The sequence below is a fragment of the Ceratotherium simum genome, chromosome 10, assembly GCF_057802395.1.
Source record: "Ceratotherium simum simum isolate JZ-2026a chromosome 10, ASM5780239v1, whole genome shotgun sequence".
In the NCBI taxonomy this organism is placed as follows: Eukaryota; Metazoa; Chordata; class Mammalia; order Perissodactyla; family Rhinocerotidae; genus Ceratotherium; species Ceratotherium simum.
The window spans coordinates 60,857,675-60,876,662 of record NC_141909.1 but is presented as its reverse complement, the minus strand read 5'-3'; the positions used below and the strand labels follow the sequence as shown (position 1 = coordinate 60,876,662).

The 18,988-nt window shown below is 40.4% G+C and overlaps 1 protein-coding gene across 7 annotated transcripts in view; it reads left to right on the top strand.

Moving 5' to 3' along the window:
* RCBTB1 (RCC1 and BTB domain containing protein 1) overlaps window positions 1-18,988 on the top strand; it is an 82,270-nt gene that overhangs the window by 13,749 nt on the left and 49,533 nt on the right. For 5 of the 7 annotated variants that reach the window (XR_015553423.1, XR_015553422.1, XM_087436076.1 and 2 more), the window contains exons 2-6: window positions 3,291-3,366; window positions 3,497-3,666; window positions 4,036-4,186; window positions 13,086-13,252; window positions 15,995-16,153. Coding sequence is in view for 5 of the 7 variants with exons in the window: in XM_087436076.1 (XP_087292202.1) it covers window positions 3,541-3,666; window positions 4,036-4,186; window positions 13,086-13,252; window positions 15,995-16,153 (603 nt within the window). In the remaining 2 variants the exon portion in view is untranslated. The remainder of the gene's footprint in view (window positions 1-3,290; window positions 3,367-3,496; window positions 3,667-4,035; window positions 4,187-13,085; window positions 13,253-15,994; window positions 16,154-18,988) is intronic. The other 2 variants (XM_087436075.1, XM_014790008.2) reach the window with 2 other exon arrangements.

The window sequence follows — 18,988 nt, the reverse complement described above, 5'->3', positions numbered from 1 at the left end:
AAGTAATGTTGGACAAGTTTAGCCATTGAAGATCCAGGACTGATGTTCTCTGTAAGAATCAGAGGAATGGGAGTTGAATCCTGACTATGCCACTTACTGCTCTGTGACCTTGGGAAGTCATTTCACCTTTGAACCTCATTCCTCATCTGCTAAGAATGGATTATGATTTCTTCCTTCCAAGAGTGTTGTGAAAATTAAATGAAATAATGTATGTGAAGCTCCCTAACAGTGTCTACAACAAAGCAAGTTCTCGATCATTGTTCGTTTCCTCCTTCCTCCTCTTTATTTGTTTTGCCGGATTGTGTTGCTAGGAGTAGTTACTTGCTTGGCTAACATTACAGCCCTTCTTGTTCTCATGCATTCAGAAATCCCCCATTCTTCATTACGTCTTGAACACGCAATTACAGAACATGTTTTTACAGAACAGCTTTTTGGGAAACCCAGGCTCAGAAAACTAAGTAGCATGTCACACAGATTGGTTAAAAGTAAACCTGGGACTAAATCACAGGCCTCAGGACCCTCAGTCCTTTCCATTCTGCCAGGGCTGTTGGTGATGCTTTCTGCTTTTGTGATGGGTGTGTACATGGATGATGTATGACCTGGTTTTTATATTAACTCTTTGTAATTAATTACAAGTCTTTGGAGAAATATGTTGTAAAATAAAGTTTCAAGTAGTTTGGCGATGGGTAACTCAGTTCGTGTAATAAGCCATCATTATGAAAGTCAGCTTGATTTTTCAGGAGGTTACCAAACCCTCGGGGCAGAGTTGCCTGTACTTGATTAATGACTTCAGAATAATTGTACTGCTCTCTGGAAATTGTATGATTTTGAATGGTAATATCCCTTTGTGTTGTAATTTTAAAGGTGGTGAATCATATTTTTAGCTAATTCTTTTTATCCCCCTATTTATTTATTTAAAAGGTAATTGTATATTACATAAAATATTACATTTTGAAAACTAACTTTTACGTGGTTCATATTCTAGGAAACTATGCTTCTGGATTGTCTTGGAAGTTATCTACCTGTTTATAGGCCTTCACACTGTTTCACTTCTTGTGACTCCTTTCCCTGTCTGTTTTGTAAGAGGCACAAGGCAGGCCATCTGTGGAGCAGGCATCCTTTTAAATGTTATGTAAAAGGATGATGCATGGGCTCTTAAACATATGAGACTGAGAGGTGAAGAGTGCGCGTGCTGCCTCCGGTTGTGTGGCTTCAGGTCCTGACTCTGCCACTTACTAGTTTGAGCAAGTTCTTAAAATCCCTGTGCCTCTATTTCCTTGTCTGTAAAGTGAGGATTAAATGAATTAATAAATGTAAAATACTTGGAACAGTGCTTGGCACATAGTGCTCAAGAAGTGTTAGTTGTTGTTGTTGCTGTGATTGTGATTATTTTTTTAAATGATGCCCAAGCTCACTCATTATAAGAGAAATTCAAGTTTAAACAATACTGACACACCATGATATTACACTGTGTGGTAACGTACATTGATGGTTATTTTATATATTGTTACTATGTCAGTAGAGGACAATTTCAAATAGCTATTCCAGGTAACATAGCTGTTAGACTTTGACCCGGCAATTCCATTTTTAGGAATTTATCTTAGAAATTTATGTATAAAAAAAGACATGTATGTATACAATAATACATGCAAACAATAATTGCGGTATTGTTCATGTTAGCATAAAGACTGGAAATGACTTAAATGTCTCTCAGTGGAAACAGGTAAAGTGTTAAAGAGATGTAATGGAATGCTATATAGTACCATTGAAAAGAAATGAAGTTAGGTCTACATGTGCTCATATAGAATGATTTCCAAGATGTACTGTTAAGCGGGGGGAAAAAAGCTTCCACACATACATACATATAATGCTGTAAGTATACACTATGTCTGGAAGGAATTAGAAACAACTGCTAACAGTGGTTGCTTTTGAGGAGAGGGATGGTACTGAGACTTACTTTCCTATACCCTTTTGTACCACTTGAAACAAAAATTTTTAACATGTTTATGTATTAGTTTTTGCCCTACCCCAAATCCTTTACCTGTTACCCCCAACACACCCCCCCCCACACACACCCATGCAAGCACACTTTTCACAGCATTCAAGTGTTATTCCAGGAGTCTGGCTGTGCCGTGGTAGGGAATAGCCTGTCCTGATGGTGTTTAATGCTCATTGAATATGTGGTGTGATACTTGGGACATAGCAGGCACCTGATCCTTGTCGTCCAAGTTGGTGCTGATGGGAAAAAATCTCCCTGGATGGTGGAAACTGAGGCCTTGGCTAAGTATGCCCAAGCCCGAGGCTTGCTCTACAGATGCTGTCGGAGGTGCTGGAGACAGAAAGACCTGGGTCTTGAGCCTGCCTTTCTTGGCTATTTTTAGAGGTCTGAGAAGAAGGTGAGTGGGAAGGAACTTGAAGAGTTCTGTACCTCGTTAGGAAACCCTGGTTGTATTTATCAGCTGTTTGGTTCTATTTCAGTTTCCAGAGGTGAGAGCCAGAATGGAAACTCACTTGGCACGATTAGGGTTTTGTGCTTATGCAACCCCCTGGAATTTCTAGAAATACTTGTTAACCCGAGAAGAATTGGAGCCATGGCAAGGATTCTTTGTGTAAAACTCCTTAAATGGATCAAGTTTAGAGTTTTATGGAAATTTATACATATCTCTACTTTTTATAAGGTACTAGTTAAGCTGATTGCTACTTGCATGAAGGCTGTAGTCATCAGCTCTAACACCAAGATTGGGGTCAATTGTCTTGTTCATATGATAACTTTTCTCAACGTGAAATGTCTGCATATATGTAGAAAATGTGGACATATAAATTAGGACCAGACTATAATATTTTCTTTTATGGTTTCATCTAGTAAGTCTTAGGCTAGTGCTTCTTAATATTTTTGCCACTCTAGACTATCTGAGGGATGTCCCATTCCCATGATTAAACGGCGGCTCAGTGTGGCAGTGATTTTGTACAAGGGATGGGGGTCTTCCAGTGCATCCTGGGGTTGGTAGTGGGAGAGTGGGGAGGTAGAGGTAGTGATTCTGATTTTTATAACACACACACTCCTAGTTGAGAATTAACTGTCTTAGATAGGCTAGTATTGTAACCTTTAACTTTATCTCAGTACCGTGGGGAAAAAAATACCTGATGGGAGACCCTGGTTTCAACCAGTTAGCATGTCTTCTCTCCATTTTCTGCTGTCTGGTTGCATATGAGCATGTATGTACCAGGTAAGCACTGGTAAGTGGGCAAGACAAACAGCTGGTTCTAGCAAGTTGTTCCTCCCATTACAGGAGAAGGCCCGGGTGTGAAGGTGGAGGAAGGATTGGACACGTTGCCGGGGAAAGTGAGCAATCCATTTAACCAAAGGTAGGTAGTTTATTCTGGAATTAGCTTTTGTTTTCTTTTATTAACAGTGTCTTTTTTGTTTTTGTTTTTGTTTTTAGTTAGTTTAGTGGTTATTTAAGTTTTTTCTTGGAATACTTTTTGTTTGTTACAGCAGAGATGTCGGCTTATTTATAGGAATTACTTGAAGCCACAGTCATGGTGGATGTAGGAAAGTGGCCAATCTTCACTCTGCTCTCACCTCAAGAAATTGCATCTATTCGGAAAGCATGTGTCTTTGGCACCTCAGCCAGCGAAGCACTCTACGTTACTGACAATGATGAGGTAAGAGATCGCTCAAAACCCGGAGTTTAATTTTAAGGCTTATTTGGAGGTTGAGCTTTAAAGTGTGTAGCCTGAAGCCTGAGAAAAGGTGGAGGATAAAGAGAAGCTGAAGACTGTGTCTTGGATAGAATTTGTCTTTCCTTTCAGTTTCTCCATTTAATACCCTTCGACCCCTACTACTCTTTGAGTTTCGTAGTATAGCCAAATATTCTAAAACTCAAGAAATGTCAGCAGAGGCTGAATTTTTTTTTAACAACCATATCAGTCTTTTTCTACCTACTGAGCTGTCACACTGAACTTCAGAGTGGGGAAGGTAGCCTTTGTGTAACTTTAGGCCCAATGACTCAGACAGAACTGTTTGTTTTCTAGGTCTTTGTATTTGGACTGAACTATAGTAACTGTCTAGGAACTGGAGATAACCAGAGTACACTTATACCCAAAAAGCTAGAAGCCTTGTGTGGAAAGAAGATTAAAAGCCTTAGTTATGGCAGTGGACCACATGTTCTTCTCAGCACTGAAGGTAAAGAGGGAACAAGTCCAGCTTTTCAGTTTGTGGGAAATGGAGCAGTTCATTCTAAGCTAAGGGGAGGTAGGGAGGTATCAAGTAATTAATTTCGAATGGTTTGTTTCTTAATTTCTGAGGGGAAGTATACAAAGCAGGTAAAAGTTAAATTCAGGCTAACTCGGGAACAGCCGTAGGATGACTTGCAAAGTAAGCAAACTTCTGAGGTTTTAGACAATTTATGGAAAGCTGTGTAAGATTACATATAATATAGCAAACGAAGTGGTCCTTTGGCCTAATTTTTCAGTGGATTTGTGGTAGCAAGGCAACTTTCAGGTTTTACTTGGTATGTTTTTATAAACACAGATAATACTGATTTTCCTTCTTTTTTTTTTTTTTTGTGAGGAAGATTAGCCCTGAGCTAACATGCTAACATCCGATGCCAATCCTCCTCTTTTTTTGCTGAGGAAGATTGGCCCTGGGCTAACATCTGTGCCCGTCTTCCTCTACTTTATATGGGACACCGCCACAGCATGGCTTGACAAGCGGTGCCTTGGTACGTGCCTGGGATCCGAACCTGCGAACCCTGGGGCGCTGAAGCGGAGCATGCGCGCCTAACTGCTATGCCACCAGGCCAGCCCCTGGTTTTTCTTTCTATGTGTAGTTTCTGAATCTTGAATTCAAGAGGTCTTAGTTTATTCCCTGGCATCATGTGGGTGCCATATGGAAAGAGTGTGGGATAGATTGTTCTCCTTTTTCTCTCTGCCTCCCTAAGGTCACTAAAGGAGGAGACCATACATTCTTTGATAATTTATCTGCACTGTGGGCAACCAAACTCTCTGAGAATCTGTTCTATATAAGCTAAGTTCTTCCCTTTATATTTCAGGCCTAGTAGCTCTTGCTCTCTCTCTAGCAGAGGTCCTCAGCTTTTTATTGCTAATCCTTTAGGGTGGCATTTGGGAGACAGTTTGTTTCTCTGCTTTTCTGTCTTAGCCTGAGGAATCACAGCTTCCTTGGATGTTGCCATAAGTCTTAGTGTTGAGCTTTTTAATTGCCTTTAACTCATAGCTGAATCCACTCTTAAGTTCTCTGCGTCTTTCTCAAGCTATGAGATCCAGATCTGAGCCTGATCATCTGGTAAGAGTATAACTGGTATCGAGCGTAATGAGGTGATTATCTCACTTTGAGTTGTGTAGCCATGCCTTCTGACGTCACACTGGCTCTTTCAGGCACTTACTACTTTGCTGACTGGTTCAGCTTGTCATCCATTGTGTCCTAATGATTTAATTTTTCCTAACACATCAATTTTAACTAGTCATTGATTTCTGACCATAAAGAACTGAGGCAGAGCCAGCCCCGTGGCTTAGCGGTTAAGTGCGCGCGCTCCGCTACTGGCGGTCCAGGTTCGGATCCTGGGCGTGCACCAACGCACCGCTTCTCCGGCCATGCTGAGGCCGCGTCCCACATACAGCAACTAGAAGGATGTGTAACTATGACATACAGCTATCTACTGGGGCTTTGGAGAAAAAAAGGAGGAGGATTGGCAATAGATGTTAGCTCAGAGCCGCTCTTCCTCAGCAAAAAAAAAGAAAAAAGAAAAAAAAGAGGAGGATGAGCATGGATGTTAGCTCAGGGCTGATCTTCCTCACACACAAAAAAAACTGAGGCAGTTTTTTAGAGAAAACATATACATTCAGATTCTTGTTTTTTTTTCAAAGTGGTGACCTTAGTAAATTATAACTCTTCTTTTGGGATTATTTTCAGAGTCTAGATCATATAGTTTTAACTATCTTGAGTGTTACAATTAAGATATAGTTGTAAATAAAGATAAAACATAAAAATATAAATGCAAATAAGTGGTTGTCTTGTGGGGATATTTTTCTTTTTGTTTTTAATTCAATTTCGATTGTCATAATACATTTTACACAATATACATTAAACATGCTATACACTATGTATCATATGTATGTATAATATGTATATTATTATGTATGTATATTCTTGTGTATTATATATGTATTACAATCAAATAGTTTTAAAATAATTTAACACTTTAAAGCATCAAATAGTATATGACTTTTAGTAAAAAACAGAAGGACCTCTGCCTCACCCCTCCTCACTCTTAGAAATTACTCTTCAGAAGGAAAACTTTTAACTTCTTCAAATGTGTCTTCTGATATTTAATCTTACATTTTTTAATTAACATGCTTCTACTGCTATTTCTGAATTTTCAATATTAGGTCTTTATCCTTGACTTTTTATAATGGCAGATAGAATTTAGCTCTCTTTCCTCTATCTTCCCTCCCCTTATCCTTTCAATATGATCATATCACCATTTGGGTTAAATCAATATTTAGTGTTTACATTTTTAGGACTTGGTGCGTATTATCTGTAGGTGAGCCATTTCACTTCTTGTACAACTGTTTGTTTCCCTGAGGTTCATTTACTTTTCTATACGTGTATCATGAATGTACGTCCAGACTCTTCTATAGTGCAGTATTGTTGCTTCTCAGCCCATCTGAGCATATCAGATCATCTCTGGAGCCCTCTGACCTGCTCGACCCTGGCCTGGTCACTCTAGGCCTACTGCAGAGCTGTGTGCCTAGAACTTCATTTCACCATCATTCTTGGAAATCCTTTCACCTTTGTCCTTTCTGGATTCCCTATTTTTTGTGTCCTATGTCTTCCTCCCTGGATTATACCCTCATTTGGGTGAAACACGTTCTCTAATAGCTTCCCAAGGAAGGGGGTGTGAGAGAAATCTTTGAGACACAGTCTTAAAATGTCTTTATCTTACCCATGCAATTGATCAGTGATTTGGCTGGGCTTAGAATTCCTGATTGGAAATCATATTTCCTCAGAATTTTGAAGTCATTGCACCTTTTAAGTTTCAGGGTTTGCTGTTGAGAGTCTGATGTCATTCTGACTTTTGCTATTTTGCATGTGACTGTTTTTTCCTCTTTGGAAGCTTTAAGGATCTTTCCTTTATTCCAAGTGTTCTGAAATAATCATGATTATGTACTCTGGTGTGGGTAATTTTTAATTTATTGTATTGGTTATTCTATTGTCTCATCAGTCTGAAAATTCCTTCATTTCTAGAAAATCTTCTTGTATTATTTCATGGATAATTTCCCTTCTTTGTTTTCTCTGTTCTCTGCTTTTTGGAATTTTTCTTAGGAAGTTAGAGATTCTCGACTGATCCTCCTAATTTTCTTATATTTTCTCTCCTGTTTACTTTTTGGGAAATTTCTTCAACTTTATCTTACAACCCTTATGTCAAATTTTAACATTTCTGCTGTTACATTTCCAAATTCTCTTTCTTGTTCTCGGTGCCTTTTTATTTTTTATTTATTTATTTTTATTTTTTGTGAGGAAGATCAGCCCTGAGCTAACATCCACGCTAATTCTCCTCTTTTTTTTTGCTGAGGAAGACCTGCTCTGAGCTAACATCTATTGCCAATCCTCCTCCTTTTTTTTCCCCAAAGCCCCAGTAGATAGTTGTACGTCACGGTTGCACATCCTTCTAGTTGCTGTATGTGGGACGCGGCCTCAGCATGGCCAGAGAAGCAGTGTGTCGGTGCGCGCCCGGGATCCAAACCCGAGCCACCAGTAGTGGAGCGTGCACACTTAACCACTAAGCCACGGGGCCGGCCCTCTGTGCCTTTTTAGAGCCTCTTGTTCTTGTTTCATGGGTTCAGTATCTTCTTTTGAGGCTGTTATATGTTATTTTTAAGGTCTCTTCTGTTCTCTGCATTGTTTCTTTTTTTCCTTTCAAATTTCTAATTCTCTTTATATTTTTTGGTCTCTGACTTTCAGGTTAGAGGCTTTCTTTAAAAGTTTGGTGATCCTTGACTGTCTGTCCACAGGTAAGAGCCAGGCACTAATACCCACATTGAGAGTACTGGGTTCATGATGGGGCTCGTCACATGCTGAGCTTCACTTTAGGGAGATACTGAAATAATTGTTTCATTAGGGATGCTCCCACTATCAGTATATGAACTTCTGCAGGGTGGAATCCTCCAGAATCCTGATCTGGATATGTTTTTTTGCCAGCTTTCGATGAGCAAGGGAAGGGCAGGGACCTCAGTATTCGGTAGGTGGACTCCCAGTTCTCCTTTCTCACTACAGCGCCTCATTGCTGCCTCCAGGGCCTCTCTAGACTATCTTCTAGCTTCTGTTCTTTGCTGTGTTATGTGGGGGAAGGGAGGGAAGCAGGTTTGGGCAAAGGCAGAAGTTGGGCTGCGGTGCAGTGACAATAAGAAATTCACAGCAAGTAAATGGTGTAAGTTTCTTGTCTTTTTCCAGGGTTGAGGAGGGGTAGTTGCCTGACCCGGCAGGAAGAGGAGGAAGATACGGGGTCTAACTGCTTCTGTTTTTAGTTGCACCCTGCACTTGCATCTCCAGTGGTCCCTGGTCCCTCTAATCCCTAGACCTTCCTGAGATTCCAGGGCTGGAATTGGCTGCCCCTTTTGCAGATGTAGGTGTCACCTTCTCTGGTCAGCCATGTTATGTACCACACCCATCTGCATTCCATCTTCCAAGATTTTGTTGACATCTCTCATGTAGTGTTTTCTTCTCTGTTGTGCTCCTTGTCCTTGAGTCTTTATGCCTTTTGTTGTTGTTCCCATTACTATCATTTCACTAGGCTCTGGGGAGGGAATAAAGATAAAAACGTGTCCAATTCTCCATGCTTTACTGGCTTGTGTGGTATTTCTAAAGGGTGTTTTAGGAAGATTTTGATCAATGCTATGTTATTAAATTGAACTTCTAGTCCCACCTGGTGACTACTCTAAAGATCAATATTCCTTTGGTATTATTATTTCACATACAGACCTAGGGCTTGTGGGTTTCTTTTTGTCTTCTGAAGCAACATTAAATTAGGTTATAAAATTATATTGTATATAATTATAAAATTAATTGTTTCTGGCCACTTCTCCAACTCAGTGTCCAGTCTCTGAAGGCTAAACTGAGTTTCCTTGAAGGTCAGAAATTCATGGGCTACTTCTTTGCCTTCCTCTACGCTCTCCCTTTCCGACTCCCTTCCCACTCCCACTCTCCTTCTAGCCTGGTAGGCTTCACTGTCACAGCCTTGGGTAATTTTGCTCATCTCTTAAGCTTCAAGTGATCCTGAAGTTTCATCCTTGGTCCATTAGAGACAGCGTGACAAGAGCAGGGCTGGGAAAGTGGACACTGGTGTCCGGTTGGATTGGGTTGCTTTGAAGGCTTCCTGAGGAATTGGGACTAAGAGCCATTTTGTGAGGAGTTCACTTTTCCTATGCTTCATCACGTAAAAAGAGAAGAAAGATGTATATATACTATTTTACAAATAGTAAAATAATGTATTAACAAGAAAGTAATTGCCAGGGGCAAATCTGGAGAGGACTGATAGCTGAGAACGGGCAGTTGGCCGCACTCCCAGCGTCTGGGGAATAAGTCCTTAATCCTGAGGGGCATCTGGGTGACACAGCACAGTGTTCACTAAGCATCTCCCATGCACTGCTCAGATCCACGTCTTCCTGTATGTTTTGGGTGTAGCTCCTGCAGGATTCTAGTGGCCCTCTTTTCCTGGGGAAAACTTCGAGGAAGATCATTAGTGGGACGAATTACAGCCTCTGTGCTGCAGCTGGTCTCATGGCCACAACTGATACTCATCACCTCCTTCCTCTAGAACCTATCCTAGATACCCCTCACATTTGGCTAGCACCTGGCTCAGGTGGCTTACCTGATTGCATGACCCAGACTCGCATCCTTGAGGGGTCCAAGCCCCTGACCAGGCTGTGTATTCTGGCCATGGCTGCTGCACATTTCTGTTTACCATCACTATTGGGCAAGTATGTACCAAAAGACCACCAAATGTCACCTGTGTGCCAACCATATTCCTCTCTGCCCCCCATTACATAACAGCAGTCCTCCTCTTCCTGTTGACTGGGGCTGTTGCCTCCGGCAGGAGGGTGACTCCTCTTCTTTCCTGTTGGTCCTTTGACTAGAGGAGCAGAGAGTGCCTATGGCAACCATAGCTTAAAGTTCAGTGGGATTCTTGCTGTGTCCCTCAGTGGAAGTGTTCCTGCTTAGGGAACCAGGCCTTATAAACCTACAGAACCTCCAGTCGTAGAGACAGGAAGCACAGACTCCCAAAGGCAGTCATTGGGAGTGATGGTCAGCAGGGCCACTCACGTATCCACTTTGGTTCCTGGACCCATGTTTTCCACCTATTAGGGACACAGCACCATATAGTGGCTATTGATTTAGAGTGTATACTTTACGTTGGAGGGTAGCATCCCATCCTCACGTGGTGTCATCTCCAGGCTGATGCCTCAGCTGTGCCTTCAGCCCACTTGCCATCACTCTCTTCAGCCTGCATCTTCTGAATGTTGTAGTATGTGATAGGACTAGTGAGCCCCATGGTCATGTCAGCACTGCTGCACTCTTTTGCAATAAAATGGGTCCCTTGGTCTAATGAGATGTTTTGTGGGATCTTGTGTCAGTGGATTAAATACTCAGTAAGCCCTCAGATAGTGGTGCTGGCTGAGGCCCTGTGGGCAGGAGACCCATACCTGGATTATATGTTGATTCCTGTAAATATGAATGGTTGCTCCTTCCAGTATGGAATGGGTCCATTGGAGTCACCTTGCTACCTTGAGGGGTTGTGCTGTATCAAGGCTCTGGTCTCAGTTACTGGTATAGTGGGCATTTAGCAGTGGTAGTAGTTAGATAGATCAGCCTTGGTGAGTAGGAGTGCAATCTTCTGTTATTTGCATTTTTCTTCTTATGAGTGACATTGAGCATCTTTTCATATGGTTAAGAACCATTTACATTTCTTATATTGTGAACCGTCAATTCGTATTTCTATAGGGTTCTTGGTCTTTTTCGAAGCTCTTTTTATATTAGAGATATTATCTCTTGGTAATATAAATTACAAATATTTTTTCTCAGTATTTAATTTTTTTCTTTGTGGTATTTTTTTTTCCATATGAAGTTTTTAAAATATATATAACTAGATTCATCTCTATTTTTGTTGCTTCTGGATTTTGAGTCATGGGAAAATTTTCCCTACTCCCAGGTTATGGAGGAATTCACTGATTTTTCTTTCTAGGTCTTGTTTGGTTTTATTTTTTACATTTAAGTTTCTGATTCATTGGGAAGTATGGTGTATGATGTGAGGAGTGAATCTAATTTTTCAATATGACTGTCCAGTTATCTCAACCCAGCTTGTAAAAAGTCCATTTTCCCCCAACTGACATAGCTTTATTTCTACATGCACTTGGAATATTTCTAGACTTTCATCTCTGTTCCATTGGGTGGTCTGTCTGTTCATGTTCTAGTATTAATCTTAGTTTTAGAAACTTTTTATGGGTTTTAATAACCAGTAGAGCTAGCTATCCTCTCACTTCTTTTTTTAGGGTTTTTCTATTTATTCTTGTTTGATCTTCCTCATGAACTTTCTAATCAGTTAGTCTAGGTCCAGAGAGTAACTTGAAGCATTTTATTGCCATTACTTTAAATTTATAACTTTACTTGGAAAAATTAGCATCTTTATGATATTGAGTTTTACTGTCTGAGAACAAGGTGTATGTTTCTATCTGTTCAAGTCTATTTTTCTGTCTTTTATGAGTTAAAACACTCCTAGATTTAGACATTTCTATCTCCTGATTTAACACATAACATTGTGGATCATTTTTCTAAGTTTTATGCTCTTTCAGTCTTGAGCCCCATCCTTCTTAGGATGAAATTTCCTATTTATGGTTTTAGTTATAATTTCTGTAATAGAGAAACCTCTTGAGAAACACACATCAGAGGGTCTCTAGATCTAGCTTGTACCTGGAAGAGGACCCTACCTTTGTTGACTTGTCGTTGTTCTAGATTAGAAAATCAGAAACCTACGTAGTTATGAGTACCTTTCCTCTGGTTGCTTGGGGACTGTTGCCTGTGAGTCACAGCCTGATAATAACACTTGGATTTCTGCTGTTGCTCTTGGATATCATTCTTGCCAGGTCCAGATTGTCCTTAATAGGTCAGCATGTTTTATTATCATAGGAAAGTCATGAGAAGAGTATATCACTCGGGGACATCTGCTCTTGATACTCAGAATGCTGTGGGAGGAAATGCACGAAACAGTGATACTTCCAGAGAGGACACAAAACAGAAAAGTTACCTCTATCAGAATCCCAAAAAGATAAAGTCATTAAAAAAAAATTCAGCCGTATTTCATACCAATAACTAGTCTGCTTGAGAGAAGCTCTGTGATTTTTATATATAGTATATACCTCTTTCCTCTGTACTTTGTGAGTGAGTGACACCTGCCCCCCAAGGGTTCTCTGAGACTTGGTATTTAGTAAAACGATGGTAAAGATTAGTGATGAGCTTTCCTGTGTCTTCTGCCTTTTGCTTGGTACCTGACACACAAACTATTGAGATGAGTCAAAGTGTTTAGAAGGTCTAATTTTTGTATCCAGTCGTGCGTCACTTAACAATGGGGATATGTTCTGAGAAATGCGTCATTAGGTGATTTCGTCACTGTGCAAACATCACAGAGTGTACTTACACAAACACAGCCTACTACGCACCTAGGCTCTGTGGTACTGATCTTATGGGACCACCGTCGTACTTGCAGTCTGTTATTTTCCGAAACATCGTCAGACAGTGCATGATTGTATATAAACTGATTTCTGACCACAAAGCTGATCTTCTTTCTATGTTTGTGCCAAGTCCTTTCTTTAATGACTTTGCATCTGTCTATCCTGTTTTCTCATCCATCCCTCTTTCCCTCACCCCTCATCAGTGGTTACTTTATAGGGAGGAGGGGGCAGAGTGAAAGAAATTAAGGTTGCAGAATGAAATTACAGAGTCTTGAGAAGAAAGTACAGGGCTTGTCATTTCTTCTTGGAGCTGATTCTTTGCGTGTGGCCATCTTGTATAGATGGAGTTGTTTATGCCTGGGGCCACAATGGATATAGCCAGCTTGGGAATGGGACGACCAACCAAGGCATTGCTCCCGTCCAAGTCTGCACCAATCTCTTGATCAAGCAAGTGGTTGAAGTAGCTTGTGGCTCACATCATTCAATGGCTTTGGCAGCTGATGGAGAGGTAAGTGCCCTGATTTTATTCTTTATTTTTAAATTGTGGTAAAATATACATAATATAAAATTTACCATCTTAACCATGTTTAAGTGTACAGTTCAGTGACATTAGGTACATTCACATTGTTGTGCTACCATCACCACTATCTACCCACAGAACTCTTTTCATCTTGCAAAACTGAAACTCTGTACCCGTTAATCATTAACTCTCTACTTCCTCTTCCCCCTAGGCCCTGGCAACCATCATTCTACTTTCTGTGTCTATGACTTTGAGTACTCTAGGTACCTCATATGAGTAGAATCATACAGTATTTGTCCTTTTGTGACTGCCTTATATCACTTAACATAATGTCTTCAAAGTTCATGTATGTGGTAGCATGTGTCAGAATCTCCTTTCTTTTTAAGGCTGAATAATATATTATTAAAATATTAATATATTATTAACATATTATTACTCAATATTACTCAGTATTATTATTGAGTATGTATATGCCACATTTTGTTTATCCATTTATTTCTTGATGGATATTTGGGTTGTTTCCACCTTTTTGGCTATTGTGAAAGTGCCTTGCTTTTAAAAAATAAAACAATGACCATAGTTGTTCTTGGTATAGTGTGAACATAGTAGTCCTGTGTGCATAGCTAAAAGCATTGTGGGAACACACTCTTTTTCTAACACAACCTGTATTGTGTGATCAAGACCGCTCTTGATGATAGTAGACCTTAGTCTTAAAGCAGTTGAGTCTCATGCTCTTTCCTAAGACTACAAATCAGATGTGTATGACAGCGTTCTGTACTTTTGTTTTTTTTAATGACCCCATCCCTTAAGGTCTTTTTTGTTTTTCAATAAATGTAATGATGTCATAGAAAATAACTTTACCAACATTATACTAGTTACTATACCACTTGTTCACCCCCCACGTTCCATGTTTATCCTAAAGGTTACTCATCCTATTGATTCTCCCTTTTAATTTCTTGTATCATTTTGTTCCTCTCCATCTCCATAACCTTAGGTCATGCTTTGTCACCTGCCTGGACTGTTGCCGTGGCTTCCCTTGTTCCATAGCTTTTTGATTGGTCTACATGTCCAATATTACTTCCCTGCCCACTGTGGTTTCTAAAGCACAAATCAGATCATCTTGTTCCCGTTTAAAGTCCTTCAGTGATGTTACAGTGATTTTACTAAGTAGGGCGGGTTATGGATGAAGAAACCAAAGAAGCTCGGGGAGATCAAGGTTTCATGGCTGGGATGTGCTGGAGCCAGGCCTAGCATAACAGGCCTTATGCCTCGGAATCCACCGTGTCCTAGTCTGTTTCTTGGTTAGTGGAATCTTAGCTCTCATTTTTTTAGATAAAAGGCAGCTGCATTGCAAGGGAACCTGGGATATTTGAGAAGTGCCAGAAGAATGATTGTTGAAATTAGAACTCACTGATTTGTACAGCCTGGATTCTTGGTTTATTTTAACCTTAAGCATATGCTACTTTGGATAATTGTGCTAAATATTTGCATTATTATGCTAGATATTCCTGTGAATCCACTTTCAGGAAGTGTTGCGGGTTCTTTCTTTTGTACCTGTGAAGTGAACCTGTAGCACATATTCTTTTAAGACATCAGCGGTGAGTTTCTCTGTTGTTGCCTTGGGCAGCATCAGACATGTGAACTCAGAAAGTGCTGACAGAGGAAAGAAAGAATTGTGGAAACCAGAACTCAGGATGTGTGAGGACCACTTCCTGCAGGCAAGTGAAGGGGGGTGGGAGAGGTCCTTAGAAATTCTCTTAGTGGTGGAGGAAGTTATTTCCTCTACTGCCAACATCCTCCCTCCCCTGATTTTTTTCTCTGTCACACTCTTGTTTGATAGGATCAGTTGGTAATTAACTTGAAGTGATTTTTGTTTTGTTTTTCGTCTTTGTTACTAGATTTTAATTAACTTAGAGATCCATTTGTGTCTCTCTCCCTTGGAAATCTGGCTTGCATGTTATGGCAGATCACAGGCCAAAAGTAAGCAGGATGCAGTTGAGGAAGGGAGCTGCTTAGAGCTGACAGACAGCAAATGAGAACTCAGAGGAAATATTACCAAGCATAGCCCGACAACCCAGTATCATTTCTGTAGGGATAAATGTCTCTTTAGTACTTGGGAGCATTCCTGTGTTATAATGTGGAACTACGATTGATAATTATAATCGTGATGGTCCTGAGTCATCAGGAAAGGTTATGTAATGTCTAGTATTGGTGATTAGTGAGACAGGGAAAAGCATAGTATGGTTTCAAAAGGTTTCCATGAAAAAAAAAAATGTTTGTGCCCAAAGAGTTAAGCAGATTTTTCATATCACTGGTACTTGTGTGGCATATACATTGTTTCCTAGTGATGCCAGATTAAAAAACAGATGTAGCTGCCATAATTATAGAGGCACTATGGCGTAGTGCTTAAGAGCACAGCTAAATGGCTTGGGTTCAAATTCCACTTCCACTATTTACTAGTTGTAGAACCTCAAGCAAGTCGCTTAACCTCTCTGTGTTTCCATTTCCATATATTAGGTGGGGATGATAATAGTATCTACCCCAGGGTCACCTTGTAGGATTACTATGAGGGTAAAATAGGTGAATGCATGTAAAGCACTTAGAGCCATTTACTCATTGTAAGTACTCATTAAGTGGGTTTATTTTTATTTTATGATTATTGTCATGTGTTAGAGGTAGAATTTTCACCCTTACTATTCTTTCTTTTTCTTTTTCTCTTCTCTTGTGTAGGTATTTGCCTGGGGCTATAACAACTGTGGCCAGGTGGGATCAGGATCTACAGCAAATCAACCAACTCCTCGAAAAGTCACAAACTGTTTACACATTAAGAGGGTGGTTGGCATTGCCTGTGGTCAGACCTCGTCCATGGCTGTTCTGGACAATGGTGAGGTGAGCTATCTCTGCGTTCCACTTTCTGCTTCCACCTCCTCTTTCAGTGAAATGTCATTTTCTTCATAAGGTGCATGTATTAGGTCATGGGAGGAAGAGAGCTTCATTTTGATAGCTAACTGGTTACTGACTGAGGAGTAACCAGAGGATGTTTGCTCCTCAGTATGAATTTTTAAATTTCAAGATTTATCTGCAAGTAAAAATTCTAACGTGTCTAAATTTTACTTTTTTGCAAGATCCAAATAGCCTAATGCTTATAGGTGTGTGTTTGCGATTTAATGTCATGGATTAAAGAATTTGACACTGCCTCTTTCTTCCAAGGAAAGAATCAACTGTGCAGTCTTTTTTTCTTTTTTTTTTTTGTGAGGAAGATCAGCCTTGAGCTAACATTCATGCCAATCCTCCTCTTTTTGGTGAGGAAGACCGGCCCTGAGCTAACATCTATTGCCAATCCTCCTCCTTTTTTTTCCCTTTTTCTCCCCAAAGCCCCAGTAGATAGTTGTATGTCGTAGTTGCACATCCTGCTAGTTGCTGTATATGGGACACCGCCTCAGCGTGGCCGGACAAGCAGTGAGTCGGTGCGTGACTGGGATCCAAACCTGGGCCGCCAGTAGTGGAGCACACGCACTTAACCGCTAAGCCACGGGGCTGCCCCCTCAACTGTGCAGTCTTTAAGGTTAGCTGATGGGGGGCCAGCCCAGTGGTGTAGTGGTTGGGTTCGTATGCTCTGCTTCAGCAGCCTGGGGTTCGCGAGTTCAGATCCTAGGCGTGGACCTGCGCACCACTCATCCAGCCATGCTGTGGCAGCATCCCACATGCAAAGTAGAGGAAGATTCGCACAGGTGTTAGCTCAGGGACAATCTTCCTCACCAAAAATAATAATCTATTGTTGACCTGATTGACATTGCCATCAATTTAAAAAAATAAATAAATAAATAAAATAAAGTTAGCTGATGATGTTTATAAGCAGTCAGTGATTCCAGTGGGCACGAAGTCTCTGTAGAAGTCCCTGCCTACATCTGGAATGTTTGTTCACAGGAGGAAGCAACTTGCAAAAGAAGTTTTTGTCCTGACTGTTGTTAGCTACTTTCAAAAACCTACCTTTCGGTGATTCTCTACCATGCTTTGAGCTGATGGTTATTTCTATAAAATTGTTCTCATTGCAACTTCTACTTAAATGGACCTGTTACCATCTATGTATGCCTTAGTGCACAAAAATATACAAAGATATGTCTTTGGAGACAGACATGTGGAATCATGCATTGGGGTTCTGGGGTGCTTTAGAATTTACTGAATGCTCACTCATGTTACTTATTTTTTTAATCAATCCTGATATCATCCTGGATGACTTCAGAATTCCTTGAGATAGTCATCTAACATTCTCCATTTCAGTATTCTTCACTTCTCCTTTTTTTAAAAAAAATTAATTTAATTTTAAAATTATTATTATGTGGTTATTTTAACAAAGGAAAACAAATGAAATGTAAAAAGTAAATACCTTTTCCCCAGTCTTGTTAACAGTTTGATATATAGTCTTTGGGCTTTTCTCCATAAACAATTACAAAGAGGTGAATATAATTTCCCTTTTTAAAAAAATGAGATGATTATACCTACTGCTTTTTTTCTGCTATCCTGCGACTTCCCTTCTTAACAACATATATGTTTTACCTGAATCTGTGCTCAGACCATTTATAGCTGTTTTCCATTATAATGGCTGCTTAGTTTTCCTTGTGTGGATGTTACTGTTTCTTGCATGGATGACCCACTTCCAGAGCTCTACTGATGGACATTCCAATTATTTCTAATTATTTGCTGTTATAAACAATGTTGCACTGATTTTCTGTGTTACTGTTTGTGTGTGTGTGTATATCTTTGTACACTTGTGCAAGTATTTCTATAGAGTAAGTTCCCAGAAATAGGATTTCTGGGTCAGGGAGTATGCCGTTAAAAATTTTGATAGCTGTTGCCAAATTTCTGTCCAGAAAGTTCAGACCTGTTACACTTCTGACATTGAAAGCACTTGTAACCATCACTTGCTAGAACCCTAAAGTCCATGACTCCTTTCCTGTTTTATCACATTGCCCTGAGAAGCCCCAGCCGATGCCCGTTTGCCCTGTATTACCGTGGGGTGTGGTGCCACCACACATCTCGGGTTTCTAATTTGAGCTAGACCTTTTGTCTGTTCCTGGTCTACTTTTTCTTCTCTCCCACACTGGCTGTTCTAAACCTTTAACACTCCTGTCAAACCTGTGCCCAGCTCTGCCCTTTCAGCTGATGACTACCCTGTCACTCCAGGTATCCAAGGGGTCACCAAGTTCCGCTACATCTGCCTCTCTAACCTCTTTCCTATCCACTCCCTCTCTCTTGGTCCCACTGTCACTGCCTTAGTTTGGACCCTCACCAGAGCTCACCTGTTTGCTGATGAGAGACAAATTTGTCCACCAAATGGTGCCTACCTCTAGTCTTATGCATTCCAGTTACCCTTCATGTTGTGGCCGGTGTGATCTTTCCAAAAATGCAAATTTAATCATATTAATCTCTGTTTTGAAATATTTCAGTGGAAGATCCACAGATGCATTCCCTTTCCCTGCTATGTGTTTTGACACTTTATCCCTGGCCCTTACCTTTCCTTCTAGTCTTTTCCCTACCACTAACCCCGGACGTGTCCAGCCAGGCCACCTGCTTGTCTTCTGAACCAGCCTCCGACACATTCTGTGCCCTCTCCCTGGAATGCCTTCACCCGTCATCCTTCACCCCTGCTCAAATTTCCACTTCTGAAAAGTCTTTCCTAAACTTTCTTCCTATAGCTAAATCCTTTCTCCTCTCTGCTCCTAT